The sequence below is a fragment of the Lynx canadensis genome, chromosome A2 (genome assembly GCF_007474595.2).
Source record: "Lynx canadensis isolate LIC74 chromosome A2, mLynCan4.pri.v2, whole genome shotgun sequence".
In the NCBI taxonomy this organism is placed as follows: domain Eukaryota; kingdom Metazoa; phylum Chordata; class Mammalia; order Carnivora; family Felidae; genus Lynx; species Lynx canadensis.
Window position 1 is genome coordinate 161,318,333 of NC_044304.2, and position 23,169 is coordinate 161,341,501.

At 40.0% G+C, this 23,169-nt stretch overlaps 1 protein-coding gene and 1 long non-coding RNA gene across 4 annotated transcripts in view; both read left to right on the plus strand.

Annotated features, from left to right (window-relative positions):
- The window catches only part of CUL1 (cullin 1), a 108,350-nt gene that overhangs the window by 46,647 nt on the left and 38,534 nt on the right, over positions 1-23,169 (plus strand). For both annotated transcript variants that reach the window (XM_032592473.1, XM_030308686.1), the window contains exons 3-4: positions 18,237-18,411; positions 20,518-20,685. In XM_032592473.1, coding sequence (XP_032448364.1) covers positions 18,237-18,411; positions 20,518-20,685 — 343 coding nt within the window. The remainder of the gene's footprint in view (positions 1-18,236; positions 18,412-20,517; positions 20,686-23,169) is intronic.
- On the plus strand, positions 1,435-16,953 carry LOC115509336. Of its 2 annotated transcripts, XR_003967305.1 has the most exons (3): positions 1,435-1,660; positions 15,969-16,157; positions 16,268-16,953. It is a non-coding gene; the product is annotated as an uncharacterized LOC115509336 (long non-coding RNA). The 2 variants fall into 2 exon arrangements; XR_004343324.1 differs by lacking the exon at positions 1,435-1,660 and having other exon boundaries at positions 15,890-16,157.

Below are 23,169 nucleotides of genomic sequence, written 5' to 3' on the forward strand. Positions count from 1 at the left end.
TCATCTGGAAACAAGCATCTTTGTTAAAATTTATTTTCCTTGATTACTTTGATAATATTTGCACTTTAGTCAGAATTAGGAATTGACTCAACAGTCATGATACTCAAATGCTGTTAGAAATGCTGGAGATAAATACTCTGAAATCAAAATTACTTCTGGCAGATAGCCCTCCAAATGTGTAATGTTTTTTTTTTTTTTTTTGTAATTCATATTTGTTTAGGTAGATTTTAGGATTCTGGCATAGACATTATAATTTTTGTATCCTGTTTTATTTTCCTGTTCTTGTAGATGTTTATTCTGGCCTGTTTTGTACTGTTATGTTGCAGGGGTTTTGTTGTTGTTGTTGTTTTAGATTCAAATTAGTTAATATACAGTGAAGCATTGATTTCAGGAGTAGAATTCAGTGATTCATCACTTAGATACAACACCCAGCGCTCATCACGAGTGCCCTCCTTAATACCATCATCCATCTAGCCCATCCCCCACCCGTCTGTTTCAGGTATTCTTATAAGTTATGTCAAATGCCTAATGAAATGGTGGATGTGTAGGTGCATGTGGGGGGGTGTGTGTGATGGAATATTTATGATGGGATATTTTGGTGGTAGTGCAGACAGGAAATATTGCACAGGATGATACCGGAGGAGGGAGAAAGAATTTGACCCTGGCAAGGTTAGAAATGTTCATGAACCAGGGCTATTGAGATGGACTTCAAAGAATGGCTATGGATGCGCAGAAAACAACGAATGAGAATCTTGGTGAATTTGGCTGGAGAGAGAAGGATGAATGAGAAAGTGGGAGTAGCACTGCTAGCGAACATGGCACTGGACACGGCGTCGGCCAGCTTGAATGGCACAAAAATAACCAGACGAATTGGTTGATTTAATTGCTTGGATAAAGGATGGTGCCCCATTTTGGTGAACCTTGAAAACCAGGTGAGTGAGTTTGCACTTGTTTCCTTGTTTTTGTTTTGTTTTGAAAGTGTAGGTTCATAGAGATTGGATATATGACTTGAGAATGAATGACTTGATGTAAACAGATTTTAGGAGGATTAATCTAGAAATAGGATTAATCTCAAAACCAAATGGGATTAAAACAGGAAGAAGTCAAAGGCAACCAGAGACCAACTTGGTCTGAGTAGTAGTATTCCACACGGGTGTTGTGGAAGTTCTGAACTGGGGTAGTGGCAATAGAAACAGAAAACAAAAGCGCCAGTTTCTGGGCTTCTGGTTAAAGATGAAAATTACGTTTTGACTTTCCCCTTTGCGACATCACTAAAACGGTAGTAAAAGAATTTTAAGATCAGTGAAGACGAAGAATGGAAGAGAATAAACACCGTAGGTGTTCTGGAATAGAAAGGCGGCACTTGTTAATAATGAGCACTGGGTGTTGTATGTGAGCGATGAATCACTAAGTTCTACACCTGAAACTAATATTATACTGTATGTTAACTAACTGGAATGAAAATAAAAACTTGAAAAAAAAAATTTTTTTTTTTTTTTTTTTTTTTTTGAAGATGGAAGGCATAAGGAGGCGGGGTAACTGATTACCAGAATATAGGAAGCCCTGGTTTAGAGGGTGGTGAGAGGTGCTGCAGCAGGAAAGCCACTGTTCCTGCAGAACTGGAGAAGCTCGGGATATGAAGCCTCCAGTTTGGCAGAAGGTAGTGTGAGATGGGGCGGTGCCTGGGAGATGATGAATAAATTCAAAATCTGTAAAATTAACAGCCCATCATCCCCTCTACTCCCAAGTACAGATCATTTGGCAGCCAAGAGCATATCCTGTGTCCCAGACAGAACTCTTGTGTGTACTTCGAACACATTGAAGGAGACTGTGTCAGAAATTTAGGGCAGGAGGCTTGGACGTTGGCATAAGTAGGAACTATGAGCACTGGCTATGACAGAAAGTTAGCATTTAGAATGATTGGTCCCCAATTCCATTGCAAAACACTGGTGGTGATGCTGGAGACTGAATAGCTCTCAGGAAGAATGAACGGCCCTGAAGGGCACATCCATTTATCGCCATGCAAGGCGGCAGCAGCGAAGTGGCCACCTCACGTGCTGTGGCCCTCCAGTCTCTCTCAGGCCAGTGGTGTTTCCAGCTGGCATTGCAGTTCCTTATCGTTATGAGTATAAGCATGAATAGCTGTGTTTTGAAAGAACAGACTAAACAACCATAGAATGAAAAGGGATAGGAGAAACTGTTAATACCGGCAACAGAAGAAAAAGTTTTGAAAGTCAGCATCATCAGATATAAGAGATTCTTACTACAGTAGTAGAGTAGGAACAGGATGCTATGAAAAAAGAACCCTTATTTCAAATGAGAACTCTGATTTTAAGGAAAGTAACAGAGCTAGGAGAATAGGCGAAAGTGAAGAGTGAAAGGGCACAAAGCTTTGGTGCCTGAGAACTAACCCAGGAGGCCTAATATCTGACCGTTAGGAATTCTGGAGAAAAGCAGAAGAGATTTTTTTTAAACTTATGGTATCTTTCTGTAAAGAGCATATAAAATCATTTCTCAAAATTGAAGATGCTAAATCTCTAGTGCCCAAAATAATGAGAAGATTGATACTAGGGGAAAAATTATGAAATTTCTGTGCGCAGAGAATTATGAGATCTCCACGAACCCATGGATTAGATTTAAGGGAGCAGGGTAAAGTTCCAGGATTAGTATTGTCCGATTGGTCTAGAGAGCAGCCAGTGTGTATCAGAGCTAGAAGACCAGGGAGCCATTGTGATTGTTGCAAGAATTAAGACCATGGATACGATGAGTAAAATCCAACTTGAAATTACCCATGTGCAAAGCCCTAAGCTGTCCTTCACAGAGGCACAGTTAAGGAAGATGAACGTAATTTAACATCCTTTTCCCCCGTACAGTGTCCAAGTCTTTTATTATTGAGTTGTAGGAGTTCTCTATGTATTTAGGGCACCAGTGTTTGGTCGCATAGGTTTTGCTAATATTTTCTCCCAGTCCAATGCTTGCTACTCCTTTTCTGAATGGTGTCTTTGGATGAGTAGGTCTATTTTATTTTGAGGAAACCTAATTTAATTTTCTTTTACAGTTCCTGCCTTCTGTGACCTTTAAGAATCCTTTCCCCTAGACGATAAAGATAATGTGTTTTTCTCAAAAATTCATGGTTTGGGCTTTTACATTTAGGCCTCTGATCCATCCATATAACTTTTGTATATGGTGTGAGGTAGGCTTGAGGTTAGTTTTTCCACTGTATGGACATCCATTTTTATTTCTGCATTGTTTGTTGTAAAGACTTGTCCCCATAGATTGCTTTGATGCCTTTGTTAAAATTAAATGATAATACAGGTATGGTTCTATTTCTAGAATATTGTTTCATTGATCTCTATATCCATCCTAAAGGAATGATACATTATTGATTTGTTTTGTGAAATATTTTTGCATCTGTGTTCATGTGGGATATTAATTGCTGTTTGCATTTTTGTTTTTGATAACTGTCGCATTATGAAAACTCTTAGAAGTCAGGTAGTATAAGTCTTCCCAACTTTGTTTCCCCCCCGCCCCCCCACTTATTGTTAGGTCCATATTTAGCTTGTCAATTTCTTCTCTAAAAACTGCTGGAATTAAAATTGGGATTGTATTGAATTTTTTAATAATGATTTTATTGAGATGCCATTCATAAGCCTTAGAATTCATCCGTTTAATTAGTTTTTCAGTGATTTTTAATATATTCAGATGTGCTCAACCATCACTACAGAAAATTTTTGAACCATTGTCATTACCTCAAAAACCCTGTACCCTTTAGCTACCATCCCTTACTCTCTTCACCTCCACTAATCTTTCTGTCTCTAAATCTGTCTCAGTAGATTTGTCTATTCTGGAATAGAAAGGCGGCACTTGTTAATAATGAGCACTGGGTGTTGTATGTGAGCGATGAATCACTAAGTTCTACACCTGAAACTAATATTATACTGTATGTTAACTAACTGGAATGAAAATAAAAACTTGAAAAAAAAATTTTTTTTTTTTTTTTTTTTTTTTTTTTTTTGAAGATGGAAGGCATAAGGAGGCGGGGTAACTGATTACCAGAATATAGGAAGCCCTGGTTTAGAGGGTGGTGAGAGGTGCTTTATGGGCAGGATTGTGTGCTCCCCAAATTCATATGTTGAAGCCCTAGCCCTCAGTTTTATAGTATTTGAAGTTTGGGCCTTTGGGGGAATAATTAAGGTTAAATGAGATCATATGGTGGGGCCCTAAGCCTGTAGGGGTGATGTCCTCAAGAGGAAGAGACCCCAGAGAATGCGGTCTCCCCCCCAACCCCAAGTAGGAACAGAGGAAAGGCCATGTGAGCATACAGGGATGGGGCAGCCGTCTGCAAGCCGGAAGAGAGCTCTCACCAGGAGCCAACCCTGATGGCACCTTGATCTTGGACTTCTAGCCTCCAGAACAGTGAGAAAATAAATATCTGTTGTTTAAGCCACCCAGTCTATGGCATTGTTTTAGCAGCCTGAGTAGACTAATAATATATGCCTTCTGTGACTGGCATCTTCCATTTACCATAATGTTTTCAAACTTCATCCATATTGTAGCATATATCAATATTTTGTTCATTTTTATGGCCCCATATAATAACCCACTGACTGGGTTTATCACATTTCGTGTATCCATCCATCAATTGATGGACATTTGGGTTATTTCTGCCTCTTTGCTATTATGAATAGTGCTGCTCTAAACATCCGTGAACAGGTTTTTATATAGACGTACATTTTCATGCTCTTGGGTAGATAACCAAAGTGGAATTTGGGGGTCAAATGGTAGCTGTATGGCTAACTGTTTGCATAACTATTTTCCAAAGTGGCCATATCATTCTACTTTCCCACCAGCTGTGTGTGAGCCTTCCAGTTTCTTCACATCCTGACCAACACTTGGTACTATTTTTTTTTTTTTTATTCTAGCCATCATCCTGATGGACATGAAGTTTACTCATTGTGGTTTTGATTTACGTTTCCCTGATGACTAATGATGTGTCTACCTTGCTTAGAGAAATGTCAGTTAAAATCCTTTGCCTTTTTTTTTTTTAATGAGAGAGAGTGCACCCTTGTGAAAGGATGAGGGGCAGAGGGAGAAAGAGAAAAAGAGAGAGAGTGTTAAGTAGTCTCCACACTCAGCCCAGAGCCCCTCGTGGACCTCATTCCCACGACCCTGGGATCATGACCTGAGCCAAAATCAAGAGTCGGACACAACCAACTGAGCCACCCAGGCACCTCTCTTTGCCCATTTTTTAACTCGGTTGTCTTTTGATTGAGTTTTAAAGGTTTTTAATACTACACACAAATACTTTATCAGATTTGTAAATATTTGTAAATATTTTCTCCTATTCTGTGGGTTGACTTTTCATTATCTTGATTGTTCTTTGATATAAAAGTTTTAAAAATGTTGAAGTCCAATTCATTTTTTTCATTGGTTACTTTTTGTTGTTACATTTAAGAATCCCTTGGGGCGCCTGGGTGGCGCAGTCGGTTAAGCGTCCGACTTCAGCCAGGTCACGATCTCGCGGTCCGTGAGTTCGAGCCCCGCGTCGGGCTCTGGGCTGATGGCTCAGAGCCTGGAGCCTGTTTCCGATTCTGTGTCTCCCTCTCTCTCTGCCCCTCCCCCGTTCATGCTCTGTCTCTCTCTGTCCCAAAAATAAATAAACGTTGAAAAAAAAAAAAAAAATTTAAAAAAAAAAGAATCCCTTGCCACATCAAAGATCATGATTGAGCGTTCTGTTTTCTGCTAAGTGGTTTATAGTTTTAGGGTAGACATTTAGGTTTTTGACCCATTTTGAGTTTGTATGGTGTGAGGAGTAAGGGTTGAAAATTCATTCGTTTGCCTGTGGCTGTCTGACTTGTCCCAGCACCAGTTGTTGAAAGGCCATTTTCATTTTCCCCCCTTGAATGGTCTTGGCATTTTTGTTGAAAACCAGTTGTCCACAGACACCTGGGTTTATTTCTGGATTCTCAGTTCTGTTCCACTGATCTATATGTCTGTCCTTTGCCAGTACCTCTCTGTCTTGATTTGTGCGGTGTAGGAACTGTTTAAATATTTGAAGTATGAGTACTCCAACTTTGTTTTTTCAAGACTGTTTTGGGTTCCTTGCAATTCCATATGAGTATCAGAAGGTGCTTGTCGCTTTCTACAAAGAAACCAGCTGGGATGCTGATTGGGGTTGCACTGGACGTGTATATCAGTGTGCGGACTATTGCCATCCTAGTAATACTGCCCTCCTACCTTTTTTTACGGAAGTATTTGAAGGTATAAATTTCTCAGAGGAATTTTTACCTTTATTCCACCAATTTTGGTGTTTTGTTTTCATTATGATTTAGTTCAAAACATTTTATAATTTTCCTTGTTATTTCTTTTTTGACTCTTACATTATATAGAAATATTGTTTAATTAGAAATGGTTGAGGCTTTCCAGGGTAGCTCATTGTTCCTGATTTCTAATATAATTCCATTTTGGTCAGAGAACACTCTGTATGATTTCAGTCTTTAAAAATGTAGAAAGGGCCATTTTAATGGCCCAGAAAATAGCCTATTTGATGAGCATACGGTGGACTGTTGAAAAGGATATGGAGGGGCGCCTGGGTGGCTCAGTCAGTTAAGCGTCCGACTCGGTTTCGGCTCAGGTCATGATCTCACGGTTCATGAGTTTGACCCCCGCATCGGTCTCTGCTGTCAGCCCAGAGCCCAATTCAGATCCTCTTGTCTCCCTCCCTCTCTGCCCCTCTCTTGTTTGCGCTCTCACGCTCTCTCTCTCTCTTTCTCTCAAAATAAAAACTTTAAAAAAAAAAAAAAGGATATGGATTCATTAGGTGTAGACGGTGTTGTGCTGGAGCAGGATCCCGTCGGCTTGTGGGAGGTGAGGGTGCACTTCTCTCCCCAAGCCCCTGCTCAGTAATGTCCCGTTAGGAGCTGGAAATCTGCCTTGGCGGGAGGATTACGCCACATTTGGTTTGGTGTATTTTGAAGCTCTGTTAGAAGAATATACATTCATGATGGTCTTTTTAATAAATTGACCCTCTAATTAGTACGAAATGTCTCTCTGATCTCCGGTATTATTTCCTTCAAGTCTGTTTTGTCCAGTACTATTACGGTCTCTTTAACCTTCTTTGGCTTAGTTTGCGTGATCATCTTTCCCCATCTGTTCACTTTCAACCTATCTGTGTCTTTGCACTTCCGTTGTGTCGTCTGTAATAGCATAGAGAGTCCTCCCCGTCTTTGTCCCTTCCGATCGTCCTTGTCTTTGGATTGTAGGTTTTAGTCTATCTGTTAACATTTATTGGAAGTATTAATAGGTTGATTTTTAGATCTACCTTTTTTTTTTTTTCCTGTTCTTTAAAACATTTCTTTGTTCCTACTCTCCTCTCTTTTTTTGCATTATTTGGAATTGTTTAGAATTGCATTTTAATGTATCTGTTGGCCTTTTAGGTATTCATCTGAGGTTGTGTGTGTTCTTATTCTAAGGATTATGGTGTTCTTTTTTTTTTTTTTTTTCTCTTTTTCCTTTTTGCCTAGAGTTGACCCTGGAGTTTGCACTGTGTGGGTCAACTTACTGTCATATTTTTTTCAATAAGTACAGTATTTAAATGTATTTTCTCTTTATGATTTTCTTTTCTCTACCTTACGAATTGTAAGAATAATACATGTAACGTACAGAATGTGTGCTAATTAACTGTTTATGTTGTCAGTAAGGCTTCTGGTGAACAGTAGACTAATAATAGTCCAGTTTGGGGGGAGTCAAAAGTTATATGTGGATTTTGTACCGCATGGAGGGTCAGCACCCTTAACCCCCACATTGTTCGAGAGTGAACTGTACTTAGAGTTCGTATCATGTGACCTCATGGAGAATGTAGAAACCTTCAACTGTACAGTTCCATTTACTGTCCCACTAGCCTGTTGTATGATACATCTATGTATGCTTTAAACCCACAGACAGTATTATAAGTTTTTGGTTTAAACCATCCTCTGTATTTTAAAGAATTAAGAAAAGCAATCTTTTATACTTTATATTTACTTTATAATAATCTTGATACTTATATTTACTGTTTCTAATGGTTTTCATTTCTTTCTGAAGATCTAAAGTTCCATCTAGTATCAATTCCCTTCCGCCTGAAATGCAAGTCTGTACTATGTGAAGTCCCTTAGTTTTATTTTTGGAGAATATTTTCACTGGAAAAAGAATTTTTTTTTTTTTTTTTTTTTTTTTTTTTAAAGAAGCATTTATTTTTTTTTTTTATTTTTTTTTCAACGTTTATTTATTTGTGGGACAGAGAGAGACAGAGCATGAACGGGGGAGGGGCAGAGAGAGAGGGAGACACAGAATCGGAAACAGGCTCCAGGCTCCGGGCCATCAGCCCAGAGCCTGACGCGGGGCTCGAACTCACGGACCGCGAGATCGTGACCTGGCTGAAGTCGGACGCTCAACCGACTGCGCCACCCAGGCGCCCCGGAAAAAGAATTTTTGATTGATGGGCTTTCCCCCTCTTCAACATTTAAAGATGTTACTACTCTGTCTTCTGGCCTTTGTATTTGTTAATGAAAACTTAGTGGTAATTTTAATTCTTGTTTGGTATGTTACAAGTAACTTTTCCCAGTTGGCTTTCAAGAATTTCTTCTCCCTTTTGGTTTTCAGCAGTTTATTTTCTTTTTCTTTCTCTCTTCTTCAGAATTGATCATTTTTGATGGTCTCTCTGTGTAAGTCTTATCTCCTCATTCTGTTGTCAAGCCCGTCCAATAAATAAGTTATTCTAGATAATATTCAGTTCTAGAATTTTTCTTCATAGTTACTATTTTTTACTGCAGTTAGTTTTCACTTATTATGACCATGTTTTCGTTCATATCCTTGAGTATAGATATAGGTACATTGTCTCCTAATTCCAACATTGGGTCCTCTCCAGATTAGTCTCTCGATTATCTCTTCTCTTGAGGGTGGGTCTCATTTTCTTGTTTCTTTTTATATGAGCAAAATTGGATTGTGCCATTCCCTCCTTCTGATACTAGGCTACCCTTCAGTATAAACTTCTTTTTGTTCTCTGGTGGCTTCAGACAGTTGGTTTTATATTTATTCTAGTTTAGTTACTTTTTGCCAGAAATTGTGGTTAGATACACTGGTACCAATCGCAGAACCATAGTTTAAGTATAACTTAAAGTTTCCATGTTGACTAAAACAGCCTCCACAGTGATGTGAGTGTTGGGATGAAGTCAGATTGGAGGTAGGGGTTTGCAGTGAACCGTATTTTCTGTCAGCAGGAATTCAGTAACTTACACAAAGGTCAATTGGTCAAAGAACAGTATAGGCATGTGATTTGAAGATATGTGCATATCTGCTTGGACAAATCACCTCCTAAATTGAAAAAAAATTAAGAGTGGTTGCTACTTTAAAAAAAAAAAAAATTAAAGAAGGGGATGCCTGGGTGGCTCAGTTGGCTAAGTGTTTGTCTCTTGATTCCAGTGTCATGAGTTCAAGCCCTGCATTGGGCTCTGGAGCCTGCTTTAAAAAATAAAGAAATAAAAGAGTGGTTGCTATTGGGGTGCCTGGGTGGCTCAGTCGGTTGGGCATCCAACTTTGGCTCAAGTCATGATCTCACAGCTCTTGAGTTCGAGCCCCGCGTCGGGCTCTGTGCTGACAGCTTGGAGCCTGGAGCCTGCTTTGGATTCTCTCTCTCTCTCTCTCTCTCTCTCTCTCTCTCTCTGCCCCTCCCCTGCTTGTGCTCTGTCTCTCTCTGTCTCTCAAAAATGAATAAATGTAAAAAAAAAAAGAGTGGTTGCTACTGAAGGTGGGAAAGGGTGAACCGTAGCACTCTTGCTTTTTATTGTAAGTTTTTCTGCATTACTTACCTAAGGTATAAGTTCTTAGAAGAAAACTCAAATTTTAGCAAGCAGGAAATCTAACCACTACTGTCTCTAGCCACTACTGACTAATGCTTTCCACGCCAGACTCTGGGTAATGGGAAGGGTAATCCTAATTTGGGAACGAATGTGAAGTTCAAGTCTGGATAGAAACTTGAAGACCGATTTTAAGAGGTTTCCTTTTGTTAAAATTGTGCCTTTTGGTTTGTTCTGTGAGACCAGGTTCCTTGCATTGTGTCCAGTCCTCTCTGAGGAGGTGAGGCTGGGAGGAATGATTGGTAGCGGGGGGAGAGTATGTCCTGTGCTCCGGCCTTTCCTCTGGAAAGAGTACTTGGTGAAGAAGAAAGAATTGTGTGCCTAAAAGGTTTTTATTAACCCCCTCCCCCACCTTCAGAAGTAACAGCTGTTGAAGTCCAGAGGGGCACCTGGCAGGCCCAGTCGGAAGAGCATAGAACTCTTGATCTTGGGATCGTGAGTTCAACCCCACGTTGGGTGGAGAGATTACTTAAATAAATAAAAATAATAATAAAGGCCAAGCAGATACATCAACTTTTATCTTCATGCCCAATAGCATGAAGCTTAGTATGCGTAGAATAGCATATTAGATGCTATTCTTTTAGGTTCCTTTTTTACTTATTTGTGTCTTTTTAGCATATTTTCATATGGCTCTATGAATATACCAGTTAGTGATTCTAAGATTTTGGGTTTTGTTGTTGTTGTTGTTGCTATTGTTTGTTTTTTTTTTTTTTTTAATTTTTTTTTTCAACGTTTTTTATTTATTTTTGGGACAGAGAGAGACAGAGCATGAACGGGGGAGGGGCAGAGAGAGAGGGAGACACAGAATCGGAAACAGGCTCCAGGCTCCGAGCCATCAGCCCAGAGCCCGACGCGGGGCTCGAACTCACGGACCGCGAGATCGTGACCTGGCTGAAGTCGGACGCTTAACCGACTGCGCCACCCAGGCGCCCCACTATTGTTTGTTTTTTAAGTGCTTCATCCCGTGGGTGGCACAGGACCGTAGTTGGTCGGGTGTCAGTCACGACACAGTGGTCATTACCTGCACCTGTGCAAACTTGACTATCCTCTGTTCTGTCAGCATTAAGGACCTTTTGAAGAATTTGCCCTAAAAAAACCTTTTAATACAAGCAAGCTCAGGACCTAAACTTACAAAATGGGTGGGAGCAGATGAGCAGGAAATGCTTAGTTCCTCTGTGACCGGAAGCTCACGGGCAGTACTCACGCCCTTGGTGCTCACAGAGCACGGTGACGGGTGGAAAACACAGCCCTCCTTGACTAGGGTCTTAAAGGTTCAGCGGAGTGAGACTGCGTAAAACCTCCGAGGAGTGTCTTAACCAATTCATTTAACTTTTCTTTACTTACAAAGAGTGTTAGGGTAAATCTGTTTGAGTCTAAACAGCTAATCTTTAAACCTAAAAATTCCATCGAAGGATGTTGTATTTTAACTGGTAGCATTTTCTTAGTGTGATGATATGTATTATGATTGGTGTCTTAGATGAAATTTGGTCAATACATCACAGGTTTTATAGCCACTCTATGTTCTTCGACATTGTTAAAAGCTGCATACCGTATCCTCAGATGAATCTAACAGGGTATTTACCTAATTCCCTATGTTTGCCGTATAGATTGTTACAAGGTTTTTTCCACTGTGAGCAATGCTGTGATAGTTTGCTAGCTAAGTATTTTTATAATTCTGTGATAATTTCCCCATGATAAATGCATATAGTTGTTGTATCAAAAGGAATGTGCTTTAAGGCTTTTGAATATTTCTAAATTTTATTCCAGAAAAAATCCTAACTGTGTACTCTCTGACCCCCAATGGATAGAAGCTCCCATTTTCCTGCACTTTGGCTATCATTGGGCTTCATTGTTTCTTTAAAGACCTTTGTTAATTTAATAACTGGGAGATGAATATATTGCCACGAGACAGAAGTCAGTCCGAACGAGGTTACCTAAGAAGTTCCCCGGAACCAAACACCTAGAACTGTGTGCTTGGTAAAAAGTATGAGCCTCTGTGTGGAAGCAGGAGGATATGATATGGGGAGGGGTGCGCTGGAGGACAGAGGCCACACAGAAAAGGAGACAAAGCCTTGTGCCTGGGCGAGGAGGGAGAGAGCTGCCGTTTCCATGGAGATCTTTAGTGACAAGGTGAACTGGAAAAATAACGGACTTTCTCTCCCACGGAGGCAACTAGAAAGTAGTTTGAGATAAGTTCTGGGTGTGAGGGGGGTGGGGAACGTATGTCCTGAGAATTTGTTACCTTCGGCGTGTTTGGGGTTGGAGTTTGTATTACCACCTTTGGGGGGAGGATTTCCCCAAGCAGGGAAATTAATACAAAGACCCCACTAAAAATGAGCTGAAAAAAAGTTACCAAGCAGAGGAGAGATCCCACCAGAACAAGTCAGCACATAGAACGAACAGCAGAATGAGAGCCCCAAGAATGTCAAAGAAAAGGATCTTTAGAGTGTGCCCCTAAGTGTGAAAAATGGTTACATCAAAGAAACAAAAATACTGCGGAACAAAATAGAAATAAGACAGACTTTAAGAAGAAACTGGGAAACTCTACAGATGTAAACTAAGATGTTTAAAAGTAAACAGCAAATTTGACACGGTTGAAAGAATCACTTAACCAGATGATAAATCAAGAAAAATTAGAAAGTTTGAACAAAGAACATGAAAATGTCCAACCTACATGTAGTAGAAAATAGGGGAACAAATATTTGAAGAGTTGACAACCCAAGAATTTTCTAGAATTAGTGAAAGGCAAAGTATGCATATCAGATTTTAAGGGTAACCAAATAAGGAACTCCAGAGCGATGTAAGAACTACAGTGGAATAAGGAAGCCATCAACCTGGTAAAAGAAAAAGGAGAAAACAAAAGCAAAGAAAATAGAAAATAAAATTTTTTTTTTTTTTTTTTTTTTTTTTTTTTTTTTTTTTTTTTTTTTTTTTTTTTTTTTTTTTTTTTAAATTTTTTTTTTCAACGTTTATTTATTTTTGGGACAGAGAGAGACAGAGCATGAACGGGGGAGGGACAGAGAGAGAGGGAGACACAGAATCGGAAACAGGCTCCAGGCTCCGAGCCATCAGCCCAGAGCCCGACGCGGGGCTCGAACTCACGGACCGCGAGATCGTGACCTGGCTGAAGTCGGACGCTTAACCGACTGCGCCACCCAGGCGCCCCAAAATAAAATTTTTTTAAAAAATAATCAAAATAAGATGGTAAAAAATAATCCAAATAGCAATGTATAAAACAGTATATAACAGTGTATTTATATTTGGGTTTTATAATAAAACCAAATTTATCCATTGGAGACCATCAAACTCCATTTGTTTAAGAGCGCGTTTTTCTGTGGTTTGCAGTAGATGTAAAAGTAGAAAAGTAAAGAGATGGAACCGGTGTACTTGGGGTAAATTCTAACCAGAGATGGGAATAACCATACTAACATCCGGTCCCGTGGATTTCCTCAGGCACTATTGTGAGAAGGAAACATGGTTACTTCCTACTAATAAGACCAAGAGACCAGGAATATAATTCAAAAGTTTATATACTTGTTAACAGGGCCTCAAAATATAGGACTAATATTTTAGAGAGGTATAAGAGAAACTGACAAATCTATAATTAGGAAGATTTCCATTAAAAATTCTCAGTAATTAATACCCAGAGAAATGGCTGACAATATATTAGATGTGAAAAACAGAATTGACCAGCTTGCTCTAATGGGATCTTATATCCATTAGAGAATGGACATTCTTTTCAGGCAGATGTAAAGAAAATCACATATTCAGCTGTAGGTCTCATCACGTTTTAAAGAAACTACCAAAAGATAATATTCTCTGATTAATTCTAAAGTGAAATTAAGAGGTTTTTAAAAAAGATTTTTTAAAAGTACCCTTTGGAAATAAAATTTAACTTTTTTTTTTTTTTTAATGTTTATTTCTTTTGAGAGAGACAGAGAGAAAGACAGAGAGAGCGAGCATGAGCTGAGGAGGGAGACAGATTCCAAAGCAGACTCCAGGCTCTGAGCGAGCTGTCAGCACAGAGCCCGATGCGGGGCTCGAACCCACAAACCTCAAGATTGTGGTGTGAGGGGCACCTGGGTGGCGCAGTCGGTTAAGCGTCCGACTTCAGCCAGGTCACGATCATACGGTCTGTGAGTTCGAGCCCTGCGTCGGGCTCTGGGCTGATGGCTCAGAGCCTGGAGCCTGTTTCTGATACTGTGTCTCCCTCTCTCTCTGCCCCTCCCCTGTTCATGCTCTGTCTCTCTCTGTCCCAAAAATAAATACACGTTGAAAAATAAAAAAAAATAAAAAAAAAAAGATTGTGGTGTGAGCCAAAATCAGACATTTAACCGACTGAGCTACCCAGGTGCCCTAAATTAACTCTTAAGAGAACTATTAATAACGGAAAAAACAATATGCAGCTGAATGTAAGGGAAACCCATACGGATCAGACTTAGGCGATGCAGCCTGAGTGGTATGGAGAAGAAAACCTGTAGTTTTAAATGCTTACGTTAAAACAAAGAGGAAAGATTACAAAGCCAATAGACCAAAACAAGAATTTCTAGGAGGAGAACAATTATAAAAGAGGTACATGAAAAAGAACAGAAATGAAATAAAGATAAACAGAAATAAATCCCAAACTGGTTCTCTGCAGAATTAATCATAAAAATATTTAAAATAAATACAAGACCTCACAGAAACAACAGGTTTTTTAAAAGAACCAATTGACAACTGGACAGTGTACTTGAAAAATTCACTTGAAATGGGCAGTTTTCTAAAAGCAGCAATACCTACGGTGGGGAAAGAATAGACCATGTAAAATACATGGTTTGTGAACCGTTGTGTATCCATGCAGACAAATATAAAATTACATTTCTTCCTCATACACAGTTTTACTTCAGGAAGATGAGAAATCTCAATGTGAAATCAGGTGAAAAAAATAATGCACTAGAATTCGTGCCTTGGGAGAGAAGATTTCCTAAATAAAAATTAAAGCATAAGCCATAAAAGAAAATTTGTATAAATTTGATGACAAATTAAGAATTTCTCTTTACATAATGCTTTCCATTAAAAGAAGTTAGGCTGCAAACTCCAAGAATGTACGAATTGCGATATATGATGATACAGTAGGGATTTTCACAATGAAAAACTGCCAGGTCAAAAAGACAGCTCAGTATTAGATTAGTCAGTCCGTAATACTTATTACGGGCTTACATTTTAAAAAATGTTTTCCAGGCAAAATTCACATACTGCAAAGTGCACAGATCTTAAGTGGATAGTTTGAATTCTTTTTGACAGGCATATACGCTCAGGTAAACCATACCCTAATCAAGAATACAGAAAGTTCCCTGGAGCACCTGTTGGTCAGTCTTTGCCCTTCAAGGAAAAGGAAGTCACTCTTGATTTCTATCACCATAGAAATAATTTTCCCTGTTTTAGAACTTCGTATAAGTAAAACCATAGATATCTGGCTTTTTTCCTTCAACATGTTTTTAAGACTGACTCATGGTATATCAGTACAGTAGTTCATTAAACTGCTGAATAGTAGTCTACTCTGTACATACACCGTGATTTCTACAAGAAACTGCCAGGGGCACCTGGGTGGCTCGGTCAGTTGAGCATCTAAGTGTTGATTTCGCCTCACTTGTGAGATCGAGCCCTGCAACTGGGCTGTGTGCTGAGAGCGCAGAACCTACCTGGGATTCTCTCTCTTCTCTCCCTCCCTGTCCTTCCTCCAACTCAGGCGCGTGTGCACTCTCTCTCAAAATAAACATTTAAAATTTTTTTTTTTCAACGTTTATTTATTTTTGGGACAGAGAGAGACAGAGCATGAACAGGGGAGGGGCAGAGAGAGAGGGAGTCACAGAATCGGAAACAGGCTCCAGGCTCTGAGCCATCAGCCCAGAGCCCGACGCGGGGCTCGAACTCACGGACCGCGAGATCGTGACCTGGCTGAAGTCGGACGCTTAACCGACTGCGCCACCCAGGCGCCCCTCAAAATAAACATTTAAAAAAACAAAAGATTTTTCTGAAGTGATTATGTATTACACTGTCATCATCAGTGTCTGAGCAAACTCTTTTTTTTAAAAGATTGTGAAGGATATGACGTAATATACAGAAGAGAACGTGAAAATCATAAACTCAGGAGAATCTTCGCCTCGCTGTAGTCAGAGAAATGCGTATTAACACCGTGGCGACCCGCAGTACAAATGTGTGGAAGAGGCTGTTGGCTGTTAAACAGCACTGGTGGCTGTCCAGCGACAGCACATCTGACAACAGGTAGTGAAGTTTATGATGGACCCCTTTCTCCCATCACCTGCCAGTTGTGTAGTGTGAGAAACTCAAACCTGTATGTATGCAAGAGAACTTAATAGTACCGTTCTTTGCAGCTTTGTTGGGAACTACCAAAACCTGGACCTCAACCAAAGTGATCGTTCGTAGGGTCCATCAACAAGAAAACAGAGGACTTATTGTAAGGTCTACGCTGTATCTAAAACTTGAAAACATACGGAATGGTAATGTCAGGTACAGTGTTACAGTAAGATATAAAAACATTCGTAGGAAGTGCTGTGCACCACATCATGGGGTATTTGCCCCTAGGGAAAGCAGAAGGAAGGGAGACACTGGGGAACAGTACAAAGCAGGTCTCTTGCAGAACCTGTACTATTTAATTTCCTAAAAAGTTGAGGGAGGTGTAGCTGGAATGAGACCATGGGAGTAGGAGATTTGTCCAAACTGCATCATCAGTTTATAAGAGTTCATTGTATGTTATAAACTGTGATTCCCTGTACATTTGAAATGTTTAATGAAGTGATTGGTTGTTTTAAGGCAGAGTTCTTTGATTACTGAAGCTAAAGATTTTTTTTCAGCTTTTTAACCACTAGTATGTATTTCTTTCAGCTTTGGGATTTTCTGTTGGTATGCTCTCCCCATGTTTCTGTGGAGGTTAACTTTTTCACGTTTTTAATTCTCTTAATTGATTAAAGATAGTAACTCGTTGAAGATCTCTTTTACTAAGATATTTTCAGAATCTCAGATTAAGTGTTTAGATGACTTTGCTTAGAAAACCTTTCTCCAATCTGAGATCAGGAAACAGTTCGTGGGTATTTTCTTCGTTTTATGGTTTAGGTTTGTATATTTTAAGTCTTAACCCTTCTGTGTCATGTATTTTGGAGTATGGAATGTGTTTGGAAATCACCTCTGTCTTTACGCACTAACCTGAAACAGGCCAGGATTTATTGTCTTAATGATTTTTCTTGCTGAGTCCATGTTGTCTGTTAGTTTTATCCAAGTGGTAATACGTGCAGATGAACTGAAATCGTATGAAAGGTTGTATAACAAAGTAGCATGGTTCTCTGCCTTCCCCGCCTCCCAGTCCTCAGCAGCTCCCCTCCAGCTGTTTCAGACTTCCGCTGTCTATCCTGTGACTTACGCAGCTCCCTCCCTGTCAGTACTGCGCATGCGTGCTGCACATCTGCGATTGATCAATTTTAGACATTTGTGACTTCCTGTGATAAGAGGTTTCTTGCACTGCCATTTCTGCTGCTTTTTGTCCTTCGTCCACAAAGTGTAGCTTTGTTTACATTCGTTTATGAATAATTTTAAAATAAAGCTTTAGTTATTTTGATATTTATAATACATGCTTCTAGAAATATAGCTAGGCATCAAAATAGACTCTGGTTATAGCTTGTTGTTTTTCTTGAAGGAGATCATTGCTTTTTTTTCTCTTGTATGGAACCTTTGTACCGATTGCCAGTTCTTTTCATGCCTTCTGAAGGACAGTTTCCCACAAGGTCAGTCACATTACGTGATCTTAGAAGGTCCTGTGTTTCCTTGGTGACCTTCCTCAGAACATTCCTTCATTCGCAGCAGGCTGGTCCCTGGGCGTGCCGACAGGCTTGTAAGTGGGGCTGGCTGATGTCTAGCTTCATTGCTGTGGTGGATGGGGTCTTATTTTCACTGTAGTTTTTTTTTTTTTATAATTTTTTTTGTTGTTGTTACTATTTATTTTTGAGAGACACAGCATGGGCAGGGGAGGGGCAGAGCGAGAGGGAGCCACAGAATTGAAATCGACTCCAGGCTCTGAGCTGTCAGCCCCAGAGCCCGACGCGGGGCTTGAACTCAGAAACCACGAGATCATGACCTGAGCCGAAGTCGGACGCTTAACCGACTGAGCCACCCAGGCGCCCCTTCACTGTCGTGTTAACAGACTTTTGTTGATGTATTGTAAGCATATTGGTATGTATGTACCATATTGGCATATTGGTATTGTAAAGCATATTTTCTTTAAAAATATTTCGGTATTAATCCCTGTTGGCATTGATGATGCATGTTGATTTCCTTAACTTTTCTCCCAAGTCACGTTTATAACTACTGCACGAGTGTTCACCAGTCAAACCAGGCCCGAGGGGCTGGCGTCCCTCCCTCCAAATCGAAAAAGGGTCAGACGCCTGGGGGAGCTCAGTTTGTTGGCTTGGAATTATACAAACGACTTAAAGAATTTTTGAAGAATTACTTGACAAATCTTCTTAAGGTAAGACGTTGTACGTGTATATTTATACTTACTCTTTATAATAGAATGTAAAAGAAAATAGTGAAATGATGGTTCTAACTCGATTGAATGCTAAATCTCTCACTGTTATTTGTTCATTGTTTTCGGCATTGATGTTTGCATGAAGCTATTTTGCTCTTGCTTAGTCTTTTACCTGTTACGAAGATGAAGCTTTCCTAAGCTATATTCTGTTTTTTAATTTGTTAAACTACAAGGCTTTGATAGCTTTATATCCGATTAGTACTTTTCCTTAAATCACTAACCATTTTGTATTTGGTTGTTAGAAATTAACGGACCTTTTCACTTCGAGCATCTAATTATGAATTCAGATCACCTGTGTTGTATTTTGACCCCAGTGTGTTGTTTTGTCTAAAAATGTACAAATGATCGTAAGGTTATCTAACCTTTGGTGATCACATTTTTCCACTGTGACCTCCTTTTGCACATGGTCATGTAGTGTATTTCAGAGCTACGATGAAATCATGCCCTTGGCTAGGATGGGTTTCTCTACGAACATCCATGGCCTTGGAGTATGGTTCCTCCTGCTCCGAGCCGTTGCTCGGACAATGATAGTTTTTCCCCTTCATCTTCTGCCTTTTCCTTCCTCAGTCTCCATCCTCTGTAGGAAAGGCAGTGTGGTGCCTGCCTTCCATCCAGCCACAGGATGGGCAAGTGCTCCTTCATCTGGTGCTACACATGTCACATAGAGTGAGTGAAGACATCTATACTCTCGACCCTGGGAAGTCTGTGCTCTGTGTATATGCTTTAAAGATTTTTTGTTTACACAGACATTATGCAAAATTTTCAGCATGCTTCAAAATTGTTTTTCTTAATCTATTTCACAAGGCAATTGGAAACTTAGTATCATTCTAACAGACCCTAGTTGATTGACCACAAATTGTGACTAAGATAGCATGATTTTCATGTTCCCTAAACCGTGTGTTTCGTAGAGTTTTGCTGAAACCGCTGTGTCCTTCTGTTTATTCAGAACACTTTGTAAAGTGAATACTGGAATTGATTATTCTTCAGCATTAAAGTGGGAACAGGAGTATATTGTGTTGTATCAAAGTATTGGGAGCTGTGCTCTATCAGTGATATCTTTGCATTTTGGAAAAGGTCCTGTGCTATAAGCCAGAGTGGCAAACCTTTACATTTGATAGTTCATTTCTTACTGAAATTTAAGTGAGCAAAAATCTGGTTGTATCAAGATCTGGTCAGGTTTTCCTGTGGCTTATGGGCTCACTTGTGTGCCACGTGTTTGTGGGGCCTCAGTTCTGAGGTTGACGACACTGAGGCAGGGCGAGCGGGTGGCCTTCCCAGGCCCTCGGTTCATGGCGGGGCTGCGTCCCTCGTTTGTCACCTCTGTGCTTTCTTGCTGCAGCGTATTTCAGGGACACTGAAGTGGAATATGCAGTTTTTAAGGAGGCAGATTTACCTTGCGGATGTCATTAATACCGGAGGAAAAAAATCTCTGGTTGATCCTTCACATAACAATTTGTGGTTTACCTTGTGGAAATCTGGGTAAAAATAATTTTAGTGAATGCACATTTTCCCCTTGAGATCTTGTTAAAGAAGAAATATTGTACCGTTACACTTATTTTTACAGAAATGCAACAGATTATTGTAAAAACTATTAATTTATAGTTTTTAAGTAAATTTAATGAAGGAAGCAGATGCATTAAAAAATCGAGTAGTATTGGCCCTGTGGTCTAAATTGCTAATAGGACATTTTAATTAACTTTAACTGAAAAATATCAAAAACGGAGCTGATTTTGAGGTAAATTCCTTATTCCCTTCATTCTAAAAGTTGGAGGTATTTTGTATGAGTGTATATGATACATAATATTCCACCGTGGAAAGTTTCCATTTTGAAAGAATTTTCACTAAAATTCTCTCTATAGTCTGTTCCTCACAAGCTATATTCTTATGAGAATAGGTGTTAATGAGCATGTTTTTGTATACAAAATAAAAAGCTCATCTAAAACCGAACACATGGATGTATTTTTAATGCCGTAGGTTTGTTTTAGTGAACTTTTAAGTTATCATGTGACAAATTAGTCCTTAAAGCTTGGGTTCACTTGTTTTTAGGATGGAGAAGATTTGATGGATGAGAGCGTACTGAAGTTCTACACTCAACAATGGGAGGATTATCGATTTTCCAGCAAAGTGCTGAACGGAATCTGTGCCTACCTCAATAGACATTGGGTTCGCCGTGAATGTGACGAGGGACGGAAAGGAATATATGAAATCTATTCTGTAAGATTTTTTTAAACACCTTTCACGTGTGTGCTTTCTTAGTGCTGCCTCATCTGTCAGTAGGGGGAGCTAGGCGAGTAGCGAAGCTGTTTTCACACCCGGAGGCTAATTTCCTTTGCTTTAATTTATCGACAGATGACTCTTAGATATTTTGTGGCAGGAAAGGATGAGTAAATTGGAGTTCTGAAATACAGCCTCCACACCTCTGCATTTACTGATAAGTTTCTTCCGCAGTTACTCGACCAGCCGTCCAGTCTAGCCTGGAACTGTCCCGCTTGTAGCGCTGGGCATCCCACGTGCTGGCTGTGTCAGGCTGATCCAGTCCCGAGCCGGGGACCCGAGCCTCCCAGGTCAGCCCTCGTGGCCTCTGTGGTTTGGGAAGCTGTTTAGGGAGAGGACCGTGTGGTGAGATGCCCTGCCTTCTCTCTTTACAAAATAATACGATACTGACAGAGTTGGAAGTTGAAGGTTCTTTTTAGACGGCATGAAAATAGATTGTGAAAAGGCAGAAGTCGAGTGACTGAATCACTTTCATTAATATGTTTCTTAGTTTCATTGGTTTTCAAGGTGTGGTCCCCAAACCTGCCACATCATGGAAACCTGGGAACTTGTTAGCAATGCACATTACTGGGCCCCAGCCTCAACTTACTAGAAACCCTGGAGGTGGGGGTCAGCAGACTGTTGGAGTCCCTTGAGAGGACTGTGATGTCCAGTCAGCTTTGGGGACTGATGTCGTAGACCAGTGGAGGGGAAGGACTCGACAGAAGGCCTGTCTGTTCGGAACGGGCTATCAGATGCACAGACTGTCCTCTTCTTGAACCAGTGATGTGAACATGTTAAGTTCTGCATAATGAGATTATCTCCATCTCCCAGAATGCTGGTATATTAGCAGTACTTTATTGCTTTATTTTGGACAGATTTAATAAAAGGAAAATGTAATGTATCATAGATTCATGACAAACTAGTATCATTTATATATATCCTATATATGTGATATGTATAATGAACAAAACTTTGTGGATTTAGTATTTTGAGTTGAGCCTTTTGTACTTTCCTTTTTCTTTTCCACTCACAAATGCTTTCTTTACGAATCGGCATGATTTGGGTGATTTCTTCTTGGATGCCACCTTGACCTAAAACACCACACGAACCCTGCAGTAACGTCACAGACTCCTAAAAATCGTTACACCTGAACTTCCTGTGTGCTATATTCAAGAACAGAGAAAATAGAAAGAAGTTCACGTATACTTCATAGGCTACGATTTTCAGCTTCTATTTTTTATTTACTTTGAAAATTCATACCTTCTACATCCTTAAATACTGTCTGTAGTAACCGTTTGGAAATACAATATGCAGCCGTAAGTTTTAGCAAAGGCCAGTGAATACCCCTGTCTAGAAACAGTATTTCCTCTGTATGCTCTTCAGTGAACCTGTTGAATTCATAAAGTTCAAGCATCAGTTGACACAGAGGAACAGTTGGACACAGTGATCTCTCATTGTATTTTCCAGGAGTTCCAGAAGGTGGGGATGCTTTGTCGCACAATATAAAGTTTTACCTTTTTTTTTTCCCTAATAATCCTTTCTTCCTTTTTAATTATAGAAAGTTATTGTTTTCCTTTCCTGTCCACCAGAGGACGTAAATTAATTTCATTATTGATACATTAAAGTGACGGAGCAAGATTTTTTCCTGGACTCCGTTCCTTGTTCGTCTGAACTTTGTCTGGTGTACATTTGGCCTTGCTTTCTTATCTTGGCATCTCTGCTTCCTTTCTTCCTTCAAAGTGACAAGTTATCCAGAGTCAAATTAGACTTGCCTAAGGCTGTCTTGATTTAGAACAATGTTTGGAAAAAAAGTTATTTTTAAAGGTGTAGTATATCTTTACTAGAAGTTCATGGCCATGGCATTGCATTTTCCCTCCTTACTCTTGCTTTAAAGAAGTCTTGGGGCGCCTGTGTGGCTCAGTCGGTTAAGCGTCTGACTTCAGCTCAGGTCACGATCTCGCGGTCCGTGGGTTCGAGCCCCACGTCGGGCTCTGGGCTGATGGCTCAGAGCCTGGAGCCTGCTTCCGATTCTGTGTCTCCCTCTCTCTCTGCCCCTCCCCCGTTCATGCTCTGTCTCTCTCTGTCTCAAAAATAAACGTTAAAAAAAAATTAAAAAAAAAAAAAAAAAAAGAAGTCTAAGACTCGAGGAGGCAGAATTTGCACAGGGAAAATCGCCCCAGGCTTGCCTTTCTCCTGAAAAATGAGGCTCTTCCCTTCTAACATCTTCTTGGACATCATAGTTTCTAATTCTGAAATCTTATTTTTATGGAAACATTACATGAGTATGTATTGTTCGTGCTTAATTAAAAATAGTTTTCTATTGGGGCGCCTGGGTGGCGCAGTCGGTTAAGCGTCCGACTTCAGCCAGGTCACGATCTCGCGGTCCGTGAGTTCGAGCCCCGCGTCGGGCTCTGGGCTGATGGTTCAGAGCCTGGAGCCTGT